At 43.3% G+C, this 11,837-nt stretch overlaps 1 protein-coding gene across 1 annotated transcript; it reads left to right on the top strand.

Moving 5' to 3' along the window:
* The first annotated feature begins 4,047 nt into the window (after positions 1-4,047).
* Positions 4,048-11,629, top strand: TMEM174 (transmembrane protein 174). Its single transcript, XM_054810896.1, has 3 exons — positions 4,048-4,363; positions 6,212-6,863; positions 7,818-11,629. Exons 2-3 carry the CDS (start codon positions 6,232-6,234, stop codon positions 7,906-7,908), a joined length of 723 nt encoding a protein of 240 aa, XP_054666871.1. The 5' UTR covers positions 4,048-4,363; positions 6,212-6,231; the 3' UTR covers positions 7,909-11,629.
* Positions 11,630-11,837: the final 208 nt, after the last annotated feature.

Genomic DNA, 11,837 nt, shown 5'->3' with positions numbered 1-11,837 from the left:
GGGGCTTATGCATGCAGAGTAATGAGCAAACACAGCACAGAGAGGGATTTAGTACATGGGAGCTGATTAAACTGGCATGACTCAGCCATGGGAAGCATCTATAGGAGGAAAGGGGATCCACAAAAGCCAGCAAACATTTTGTCCTCTTTTCTCTCATGCGGATTTTACCTAGTGGGTTTTTTCAAGGATGCTGTTCCTTGAAATGACTTTTGTAATCCAAGTTATGGGTTACCATCTTTTTGATTTTTTTTAAAGCTTTTGTTTCTAACCTGATTTTTAATGGTGCCCACTGCCCTGCGTGATTCGTGCATACACAGCCTTGCACATGTCGAAGAAGCTTCTCTCTCTCTGGATTTGTCATGCTATTATACAGCAAGTACAGAAGCTGGGTTATTTTATCTAAAGGATCCCATGCAAACAAAGACCCATGTTGGCTTTGTGGTTTCAATTACAAATGAACACTCATTTGCTGAAAAGGTTAAACATAAAAAAGTGTTTAAACAAATAAGTCTTGAAATATGTCACCATCTTAAAAAAATATAGTCCTGTCTGACTGCTAACTGTAAAGGTATTAACCTTCTGTGCAGCCTGCAATCTGCTCAATCTGTTGTTACCAAGATGAGCCCAAGAGACCAGACAAATGAAGTAGAGTATGTTGACTCTGAGCTGAGTCCTATGGAACTGAAACGTGGTCTTGTTTTTCTTGAAGGTTATTGTGTTTTGACCTTCTACTGCAGAGTCTCCAGTATGGATCACTTTATTTTGTGCTTTAAAAAGCTGCTGACCTGACTCTTCAGAGTCAGCACCTGAATTTCCTGGGAAGGGTGGGTGTTACCTCTGAAAATGAGGATTGAAAGCGGAATTTCTCCCTGTATCATTTTGAGAAGATGCTTAGGAAATGGTTCAATGTATAGCTGTATTAGCATCTTTTATTTTTGACTTGGAGAATCATTTCTTGAAAACTCAGCTGATGTGCTGGGTGCATCTCCGTAACCTGCTCAGCTCTGAAAGAGCTAACATAAGGCAACAGTATTTGCTTACTGTGTTGTCGAAACCTGTTTCAGCAAGGTCAGAAAATGTAAGAGGCTAGCAGATCTGACTCCAACGCTGAGGGCTACCACTGAGTGAACAGCATTAGCGGGAGGAATTTTTGATGTGCAGAGTAGGGGTGAAATGTCTATTAGAAAGGAAGCAACACCTTGTAAAACTATAAAAGTAGCTTAAAATAATACGGAATAGCATTTTTATTGAGGAAGTGAGATACTTTACTGTCACATTAATGGTGCTATAACCCTCTTTCTACCCTAAGATTAGCTTAAGTACTTGACATACAAATGCTAGGGAGCAAACCAAGTTGGTTACTGATTCACACTTACTTAAACAGGCAAAGTGGGAGGTAAGGGTTGCTTATCTTCTGTAAGTGAAGTTAAGGTCTCTTTTTCTCGCTGCGTGCACTGACATTGCTGTGCTTCTAATTGCAACACTACAGTCCTTTGGATGTGAGAAGGATTCACAAAAATATGAATGGATGCCTCTTCTCTAGGAGAAGTCTTCCAGCATCACCAGCAGCTAAAAAAAATGGAAAGCTAACTCATCTTAAAAACTGAGATTGCTCAGATCTCTGCATTGATGCTATGTTTTTAGGATAGCAGCATTCACTAAATTGCACCCACCCCATCCTTGCCTTTTCTGGTTGGTATTGCTGTATAGAATCAGACTGGTTTGGGTTGGAAGGGACCTCAAAGATCATCTAGTTCCAAACCCCCTGCCATGGGCAGGGACACCCTCCACTAGACCAGGTTGCCCAAAGCCCCATCCAACCTGACCTTGAACACTTCCAGGGAGCTGGCTGCCACAACTTCTCTGGGCAACCTGTTCCAGTGCCTCACCACCCTCACAGTAAAGAATTTCTTCCTTATATCTAATTTAAATCACCTGCCTTCAGTTTAAAGCATTACCCCTGATCCTATCACTCCATGCCCTTGTAAACAGTCCCTCTCCATCTTTCCTGTAGGCCCCCTGGAGGTACTGGAAGGCTGCTCTACAGTCTCCCCAGCGCATTCTCTTCTCCAGGCTGAACAACCCCAACTCTCTCAGCCTGTCTTCATAGGAGAGGTGCTCCAGCCCTCTGATCAGCTTCGTGGCCTTCCTCTGGACTCTTTCCAACAGCTCCATGTCTTTCTTGTACTGGGGCCCCCAGAGCTGGACGCAGTACTCCAGGTGGGGTCTCATGAGAGTGGAGTAGAGGGGCAGGATCACCTCCCTTGACCTGTTGGTCACACTTCTTTTGATGCAGCCCAGGACACGGTTGGCTTTCTGGGCTGCGAGTGCACATTGCTGGCTCACGTTGAGCTTCTCATCCACCAACACCCCAAGTCCTTCTTCTCAGGACTGCTCTCAATCCATTCTCTGCCCAGCCTGTAGTTGTGCTTGGGATTGCTCCAACCCACGTGCAGGACCTTGCACTTGGCCTTGTTGAACTTCATGCGGTTCGCACAGGCCCACCTCTCCAGCCTGTCAAGGCCCCTCTGGATGGCATCCCTTCCCTCCAGTGTGTTGACTGCACCGCACAACTTGATGTCATCAGCAAACTTGGTGAGGGTGCACTCAATCCAACTGTCCATGTCACTGACAAGGATGTTAAACAGCGCTGGTCCCAATACTGATCCCTAAGGAATGTCACTCATCACTGGTGTCCACTAGGACAACGAGCTGTTGACCACAACTCCTTTAGTGCAACTGTCCAGCCAATTCCTTATCCACTGAGTTATCCATCCATCAAATCCATATATTCATCTATCCATCTATCCCTTTTCCATCCTACCTCTCAGAGTCAGGGCTCAGGGGACATTTCTGTGTCCAGACAGACATTTTTGCCAATACCTCCATGTTTCTGCAGTGAACGTGTCAGCCTTCATCTAGATCTCTGCCCCTCCCTCTATCATACATGCATGTATCTGGTTAATTAGGTATGGAAATACCTTCAATTTGGTGTGCCTGCTGACAAGACAACATTCCCTAGGAGCATATAAAACCACCTTGCAGGTAGATGCAGTTGTGGGCACCTGGCTGAACCTGCTCCTTGCAGCTTGTTTATACTTTGAGGCTGGCAGTGCAGTGGTACAGGGCCCCAGGGTGCAAGGCCCACTCATGGTGGTTCTTTAGGTGCTGCTTTTACATAATGTTTTTGTGTTTTCCACTAGACATGCCACATACAGTCATCTGTCTCTAGGAAAAGGTCTCTCTCAGTCAAATCATTGGCTCCTTAATCTCCCTACAATTGAATGTTTTCTTTCGGAGTGATGCTGTGTACCTACTCTTTTTAAAGCCAATCGGTGTGCAATACCATGGTATAATTTTCTTTTACACAGCATCTTTTGCATGTTCTGTGACTAAAAGTCCCTGACTATATTACAGGCACATAAGAAAATAAAACCTCACTACAATAAGCTGATAATATGAACAACTATGTAAAAATTAATAGCAAATGGAGAGGAGAAAAGGATTAAGTGAAGGCTTGTCAGTATTTACTAGGATGACTCTTGAAACAGGTTAGACAACTGAGGAGGTGCAGAGCATTACAGAAAACCTGCTTCCAGCAGCAAGTGCTGCAGGGGAAGTCTGCATCTGTGATAGAAAATTACGTAGAGGAACAGAAAGCAAAGCAGTTGTTGTGTTCAGGGGCAAGGTCCCTGAAGCAGATGGGAACAAAACTGTAATGAGATCTGAAAACTGCACCCATTCTGAAAACCTCACTCTGACCAATTCCTTAGGTTTCATGAAACTGTTTTCATTTGTTTAGGAATTATTCCAGGTAAAAGGGGATGCATTTAGTAAATCAGCATCTTTAAGTGAGTTCCCAGAACATACGCTTACTTGGCAAAGCAAAGTACTGGCCTTAAAAAATCAGTGTGATCCAGTAATCTCTTAAGACCCTGACAGCTGCCTGAATGCAGCATTGCCACTGTCTGGGGAAATAATGGGAGAAATATGTGGAGGCTTAGAGGAAATTATGTCTTAGAAAGAGGGGGCAGTTTACAGGGAAAGGTGTAATTTTAATTTAGATCCTATTGCAGCAAATAGTAAGTGTTTTCCATCCTATTTTCAAAGTTCAAGTGACAAGTAGCCTTGGAAGAAACCACCTGTATTTTCCAGCTCTACTGTGCACTTGTTCAACAACCATGAAGTCGTGTTCTAGGCCAGAGGCAAAGAGCGATAGCCATGGGATGATCTAACACCCCACTTGGAAAACTCTGACTCCAGCCAGTATCTAAGGACCATTGCGTAGGACTGAGGAAATTCTCCAGCACGATCCTGTTGCAAGTAGCAGTTGCAGAGTATTTGAATGAATGAGAGAAGGAAGGTAATACTACATCTGTATATACCATTAGATAGACAGCTATTATGATATAATGCTTCTTTTAAAAGAATGTTGGAAAGCCTGGAAGATTCAGCAAACAGCAACAAGAATGATTCATAGAATGGAAAAACCTGACTTGCAGAGAGCAGCAACAGAAGTTCATTCCATTAAGTTTACCAAATATAAGGTTAAAGGTAACTTAGGTTTTGGCTGTAATTACCAATACAAAGACAGCTTATCTAGTATTTCAGCACTTTCTAATTTAGTTGTCATCATATGAAACCACTGCATTGCAAGCCCTAACACTCAAGTGCTCAAGTGGTGCAGAGAGTCCTGACTAGACTTGGTGCTGGGGGAAGGGCTGATCTTCAGTATATTTGTCAGAAGACTTGTTGGCACCCTCAGTAACAGAAGAGACATAATACTGGCTTTGGAAACTTCCCAGACATTTTTTTAAAGAAGTCCAGGACTAATATTCCTCAAGGTCTATCTGCTAACAAATGAGAAATACACACATGAATGCAGAGTAGACTAAAGGCACTTTTACTGATTTTTGAAGAAGCAGTCTGAAAGGTGAGTTTTCTAGTTCTAGAGCTATTTTCATCTTATAAATCACAGGATAAGCTTGCTTCCCCAGAGCTGCTGGTAGCAGGAAATAGCATTATACGTTCTACCACCTGAGGAGTAATCTCTGCCCTGTGTGTACTCCTGCCATGTTAGCCAAAACAGATTGAGTAGCTGGTGATTTTTCCTCCTTAAGGAATTATACAAAGACGTTCTACCAGAACCCTCTGACAGCAATTACTTTAGTCTGAAACTGTTAGGAAACAGAAAAATCTCAACATTCAATTTATCTGTCTGTTTAATATATGGGACATATGTTCAACAGAACAATTCATTGTGATGTAAAAAAAACCCCAAAAAACTTCTAGGTACTTCTGAGAACAGGATAAGATCTCTCACTTTACCAGGTTTAACGTTACAGGAGATGCTTTCTCATTTCCTGCAGTGGTGTGCTATTCAGGGTATGTGGGCTTTATTCAGTATAAACTTTGAGGAAGGGGTAGAGATCCCACAACAAAAAATGTCCACAATTAAGGGGAAATTACAGAGCAATTATACTACCTTCAAACACCTGGAAAGCTTTGGCTTGCTTGAAATAACTTTCCTCCCACAACCAGCAGCTCTCCCAGGCTGTTCAGCGCTCATCACCCTGTTGCCCTTACACTCCCACCCACACACTGCACCCCCGTGGCAAAATATCAGAAAGCCTACTTTGATATTTTTTAAACCACGGAAGTTCTGGACTGCAGAACAAGCTGCAATAGAAGTCCAGGTGTGGCTATAAATGTCATGGTTCAGAGCACAGCAAAGCCCTCCCAGCAATGGCCGTGCATTTTCCTGGAGGTCTGGGTTGTTGGAGTGGTGGCCCAAGGAGAGCCAGAGTCGCTGTACTGCTTTTTGCTAAACGTATGCTGTCCATATGTTGGATGCATCAGCTGGCAGGGTGCCTAGGAAAAGCTGCAGTGGCTGCAGCTTCCTTTCTCTCCCATCTGGCATGGGCAGTGAGGAAATATCAGTGGGTGCCAAATTAAAGAAGAGCGTAAACAAAGAGATAAGCAGCCATGCAAGGGTGAAGCCATTTCGGAAACGATGGTGGTAATTCACAAAGTCTTTAGTGGTTGCTTCAGGCTTCACTTCCCAGACCTTTATTCTTCTAAGCAAAGTTTATTCTTTCACATGATGGACTCTGTTAACCACACACGCACAAAGTTCTTTTATAACTAACCTGAACCTTCGACTTTAAATGCTCTACCAAGTCCCTTACAAGCCCCCTTTCTCTTGAGGCAGAAGATAGGTTATACTCACTAATGGAGCAGAACAACAACAACGTGGAAGATTTCTCCTTGAATGTCTTTTCTGTCACTCCTTATCAGCCGAACAGATCTGATGTCCTGGTGTCAGATGGGGATAAAGCCGGTGCCACTTTGCTCTTTTCAGGTGTGTTTTTGGGACTGGTAGGGATCACTTTCACTGTGATGGGATGGATAAAATACGATGGCGTTACTCACCTGGAGTGGACTCAGTTACTAGGGCCTATTCTGCTGTCTGTTGGGGTGACTTTTATTCTGATTGCTGTTTGTAAATTTAACATGCTTACATGCAAGCCCTGTAAAGAAAGAGAGGAAAATACATCAGACCTCGACCAGACTGCAAGTGGACAGTCCTTTGTCTTCACCGGCATTAACCAGCCTATAACTTTCCACGGCGCCACAGTGGTACAGTACATCCCTCCGCCATACCCAGCCCAGGAAGGCGTTGCTGTGAGTCCTGGATACCTTCACCCGGTGCTCAGCTGCTGCGGTCCTGTTTCCCCCAGTGCCTCACCAATTCCCACCCTGGGCTCCACTCACTTCTGCCCTGCCTATCCCCTGGATAACCCGGCTTTTACTGGAGATGAGAACTATGCTGCTTATCCTGCAGAGAATACCAGGAATCAGAGGTACATCTTCTGAAATGCCTTGGTGTGTTTGGACACAGGCTTCTGAGTATTTTAAGTGCTATATGTGGTTTCAAAGGAAACAAAAACTAGTCCAGGGTGTTATCCTTCTTCAGACTATTTTTTTTTAATTTGTTAGGAGCATCTCTTGAGTAAAGATTATGGAGACATGCTTTTTCTGGAAAGCACTTTTATCCAAATTAAATTAACTTATTTCAATATTCAGGCTACTAAATCTCTTGGGGTTTTTGAAGATATTAGTATATATGCTCCTGTCCATGGGGGGTTTTATGCTTATCTTACTACCTTTAGGCTGTTGACCAGAAGGTTATTATAGGTACAGCCAGAGGCTTCCACTCAAACACAATCACAAGACAGTGCACAAACACCATTTTTCTGACAATGCAAGAATCAGTTTGGTACCAGATGCTCTCTCTCCTGATTATACCTGGTCACAACACACTCCCCTCCCCCTGTAGCAACCTTTCAGCCCTTACTCTTTTCCTAGTTTTGGGGCGTAAACAAGATGGCTGATATTACAGAGCAGTATGAAACTGCTTTAATCAGATACAAAATGACTTTATATTGTTCTTTCCTCTAAGGAAAAATATTCTAATTATATGAATTACTTAGAATTATATCATTCCTAGAATGCAAGTCACTTTAAGCTCATTTATCAAAGTCTGTCTGAAAAACTGCTGACTGACCCATCATCCTCAGCAACGTGTGACAGGTATAGACAGCCTGAAAACAAAGGTAACATCCTGACACTTTTATACTTCACAAAAATAACACAGCAAACGGTTGAATTGCAGTAAAACTTCATCTCGTAGCATTTTCTCAAGAAGTCAGGAAGTGCTTTGCCCAGATAAGGCTGACAGGACGCAGCACTGAAGTTACTTGCATGCTTTGTGTTTCATAAATTCTTTTTGTGCCTGCTCCTTTTCCTATTTTCAGGTCAGAGGACAGTTCTGATGAGCCAGAACTGCTGGAAGACTATGCCTTGTCACCTCCACGTTATGAGGAAATATACCCACTGTCTTCATAAAATAACCATGGATGACAGACGACAATTCCAAGAGATACCAGCTTTTTAATCCTCAAGAATCTTTTCTTTAAACACTTGCATAATAAGCAAGTGTGAGCAAGATGTTGGTGCTGATACAGAGTTCAGTATCACTGAAGATATTTAACCAATGCCTTCTTTTTCTCCCTCAAAATTCATTAGCCCTTTGCTGTGCAGTTTAATGGCAGAGCTATTCATTATTTAATGGCAAAACTATTAATAGCAAAGCTATTAAATTCAAGAATCTAAATCCATATTAGGGTTCCCCCACAAGAAGCCTGATTTTCAGACTTGCTGAAACCAGTATGAACTGTGAATGCACAAGAAGTTTGTGGAAGGTCATGATTGCTCCTGGACATTCAACATCATTAGAAAACATTTGATTTATTCTTGATATATTTTTCCCTCTTGATTGCTTGGGAAACTTCAAAAGTACTCAAGTGTCTGTCCATGAAAGTACCTATAATGTCTTAATTCTGTCTGATTCCTTAGACCAGCTCACTCAATAATAAGTCCAGTCTGCAGATCAGACATCCTTCCTCTGCTTGGTTCACCTGTACAACCAGTGCTGTAGGCATTTTTGGAGCACCCTGCTTGAACCAGAGCATCCCAGAACAGAGAAAATACAAATAGTGACCTCTGCCCATTTTTACACAGACCTCTAAGAGATCCTGCATGCATCAAATTCAGTTCCCTTCCCCAGCTGACAGGATGCAAAGCACCGTCTCCCACCAGGAGTCCTAACAACTACTAGGTTAATGTCCCTAAAGAAAGTTGCACCTTTCTGAAGCCTTGACAGAGGTTTGTGGTCCTACCAGTTTTAAGGGTTTTAACAGTCACAGCTTCTCCCTGCTGCACCCTCACCTATGTGAGAGCTGTGGTGGAACCCCTCCTGAGGTCCCTTCTTGATTGAATGTGGGCCCTAGGCACACAACTCAGGCTGTAGATTCCCACCAAGCATCCAGGCAACTATGGGCTGCAGTGAACTTTCTTGTTCAACTTTCAAAGTCAACATGATTCCAGGTATTGTATCCACAAATGGATTTACTGCTGTGTCTAACAAAGCATGAGGTGCATAAGCTCTGAGATATCGCAATCCAGAATGGAGGTCCCAAAAAGCTTTGCTCAGGTCTAAACCTCAGAGCAAAGAGAATGCCATGAGTTCTTTCATTTTTATTTTGTATTTCCACATATTCTTCAAGATCTGCTTTTGAGTGTGCCTAGAAGTGCCCTGACACAGCAGGACAAGTCAGATCCCATGCAGGATCCCATCAGTTTTGCATATCTCCTTCAAAGCGCTTAAACCAAAAGCTGTTCTCAGCCCACACCTGCTGAAGCAGGCACCACAGAAAATGGCCTAGAGGGCCATGGTCACTGTCCAAAGTAACTGAGTGCTGTGCTGCTGGTGATTCTGCAGATCAGTCCCCTCACCTGGAATAGCACAGCTAAAAGCAGGTGTCCATTATGAAATGCATGAACTTTCTCTTACTTGCCAACACAGCTGTCTCAGCTCCTGCTAGTTGTCATCGATCTGTGGTTGATCTCATTCATCTCATTCCTGCAGGCTGGAGAAGCCTGGTGTTGAGCATGGGCAGGTGGTACAGGATGTACCTGGCAGCTGGAAGTCACTGAGCATCCATGCAGCCTCGCTAGCAACAAGGATATGTAGCTCTGAATGGAGAAGTGCATTCAGAACATTGTCCAGTTGCATGGAGTTGCAGGTGCGCACTGACCTCCCTGTCCTGTATACTTACAGGGTGCCAAGAAATAAAGCATTTTTGGAGGGGCACAAGACAACCACTGGGCTCCACAGTGATAGACATGCCACTGACAGAGGTCATATTTGGAAGATAACATTTAAACCGACTCAAAGCTGGATTAGCCACTGCAGCAGCATCTATGGGACAAGGACTACAAACTATATGTGAGGTTTTTCTCACTAGAGAAATACAGCGCACACTGATTTTCAGCAGTGATGAGCTGGTGTTAGCAGGTAGGCATGTGTAGTTGGAGAAAGGCAGGCACTCTGTGTTCAGCATGATCTCTACGGGATTGAGTGAGAGAACAGAAAGTCTAAAAATAAATGCAAGTTTCTCTTATGGAAATCTCTTGCTCCTCTTCCAGAATTTACACGGAGGTGAACTCATTCTCCCTCCACAGCAGGAAAGTGGAAGGTCCCAAATCCCCAGTTAGTTCCACACGGACAGATCCCTGCACTTAGCATGTAGTTCTGCTGACTCCAGCAAGCACTGCAGGAGCACAGAGGTCAGGCTTGATGGATCCAATTGCAGGTCCAGGGTCAAAATTTCTACCCGATCACCCTTTCCCACAACAAGAAAATTCCTTCAGTCAGAAACCACAGACTTTTGCTGCTGCTCTTTTTTTTTTTTTTTTCCCCAAATACGTGGCATATGCATGTTTTGTGGGGTGATCACAGCTTTGTTTTTATGTTATCAAGTTGTACCGTCAGGCTGAATATGAGAAATCCAGACGGCTGCACTGTGGAGTCCATATTGGTTTTAAAGTTTACTTCTGTAGAGAGTAAGTTCATTGAAAGAGCCCTGGGTTTCTTTTTAGAGAGAAGGCTGAATAAATAAATTTAAATAACTGTGTATTAAAATGATCTTGACCCATCAGATTAATTCTGCCTGAATTCTGTAGGAATCTTTTCCTGATGCACAGATGTTTGAGAAACTCCAGCCTGATTATATTTCCTTGCTGTACTGATTGCTGATTAGTGTTTTCAATAGAGCAATATTCTATAAATACTTTTCTTCCTCCTCTTCTTTCCACCTTCCACTTTGATCCTTTGTTTCTGTTTTAACAATTTTTTTATCTGTATGGGGTTTTTTGCTTTTGTCACTGTATCTTCAGTCATAGAACTGTGACAAGAATTCACCTTTCAGCATTATAATCTTTTTCTGCCCTGTGATGAGTGAAAGAACAAACTTATTTCACCAGAGCTTCAACCAAGGTGAACTGACACAGCTCTGCTACATTATACTGATTTAACTCCTCAGAGCACCTGAAAGATTGTGTTTGAGATTTTGCTCAATCCACTTTTCATTTAAACTACTTCTCTTTAAACAAAATTACCACATTGCCTGCAATGCTACTGCAGACCTGCAGAATGATGCTTTATTGTGGTTAGATGTGTCTGGAATTCTAGTAGCAACAGAGTGTTGTATGTGATTATTCAGCTATGTAACTTTGAATGGGTTATTGGGATTTGTCCCAATATGACTCCATTTATAAGATTTTGACCATAAGCTGGCTAACATATGAAATCAGCAGAGACATCTATTGATATGAAGCTGAGCATGATCTGTTCATAGCAGTAAAAATTCTGCACAGAGCTGCTCTAGGATCAAGGAGCTGTTTCAAAACACTAAATGCCATGTGTGAAATGCAGCTGCAGGGTGCGAATTTCTTCCCAGGTAAAATCTGAATCTGAAGTCTGCTTTTTAACATTAGGGCTGCTGTATCTGTGAGGAGGTACAGGGATATGCAAGTCAAGGTTTGCTTTGCTTTGCTTTTGTAGCACTTTCTCACAAAAGCCAAATTTCACTCGAGGCACCTGTTTCTGGCACTGATGCCCCTGCGCAAGTGCCTGCACACAGCAGTGCCAAGTAGGGAGTCCGTACAAGCGGGTGTTCAAAAGTTGTAGTGCTGAAATTTTCCAAAGAGTTATTTTAGACTGAATCGGGAGTTAGGAAATTGGGGTCTCTGGCAAAAAATAAACCTGTAAGTAGGGCTTGTTCCTTTCCAGAGAGCCCTAGTTACGCACACGGCAGGCCTGCAGAGCGGGGTCCCCGCTCCATGCTCGGGGATGCTGTTCCGCACCCTCCGTGCCACGCAGAGCCCGAGACCCCTCTCCCACGGGGCCGCGCCGCTCTCCCCTGCCCCAGCTG

The sequence above is a fragment of the Grus americana genome, chromosome Z (genome assembly GCF_028858705.1).
Source record: "Grus americana isolate bGruAme1 chromosome Z, bGruAme1.mat, whole genome shotgun sequence".
Classification (NCBI taxonomy): domain Eukaryota; kingdom Metazoa; phylum Chordata; class Aves; order Gruiformes; family Gruidae; genus Grus; species Grus americana.
The sequence above is the reverse complement of the archived record's forward strand: the minus strand, read 5'-3'. Positions and strand labels throughout refer to the sequence as shown.

Coding starts and splice junctions, on each gene's coding strand:
- TMEM174 (XM_054810896.1), top strand. CDS start 6,232: ATGGAGCAGAACAACAACAACGTGGAAGATTTCTCCTTGAATGTCTTT. Junction 6,864..7,817: donor GAGAATACCAGGAATCAGAG/GTACATCTTCTG, acceptor TCCTATTTTCAG/GTCAGAGGACAGTTCTGATG.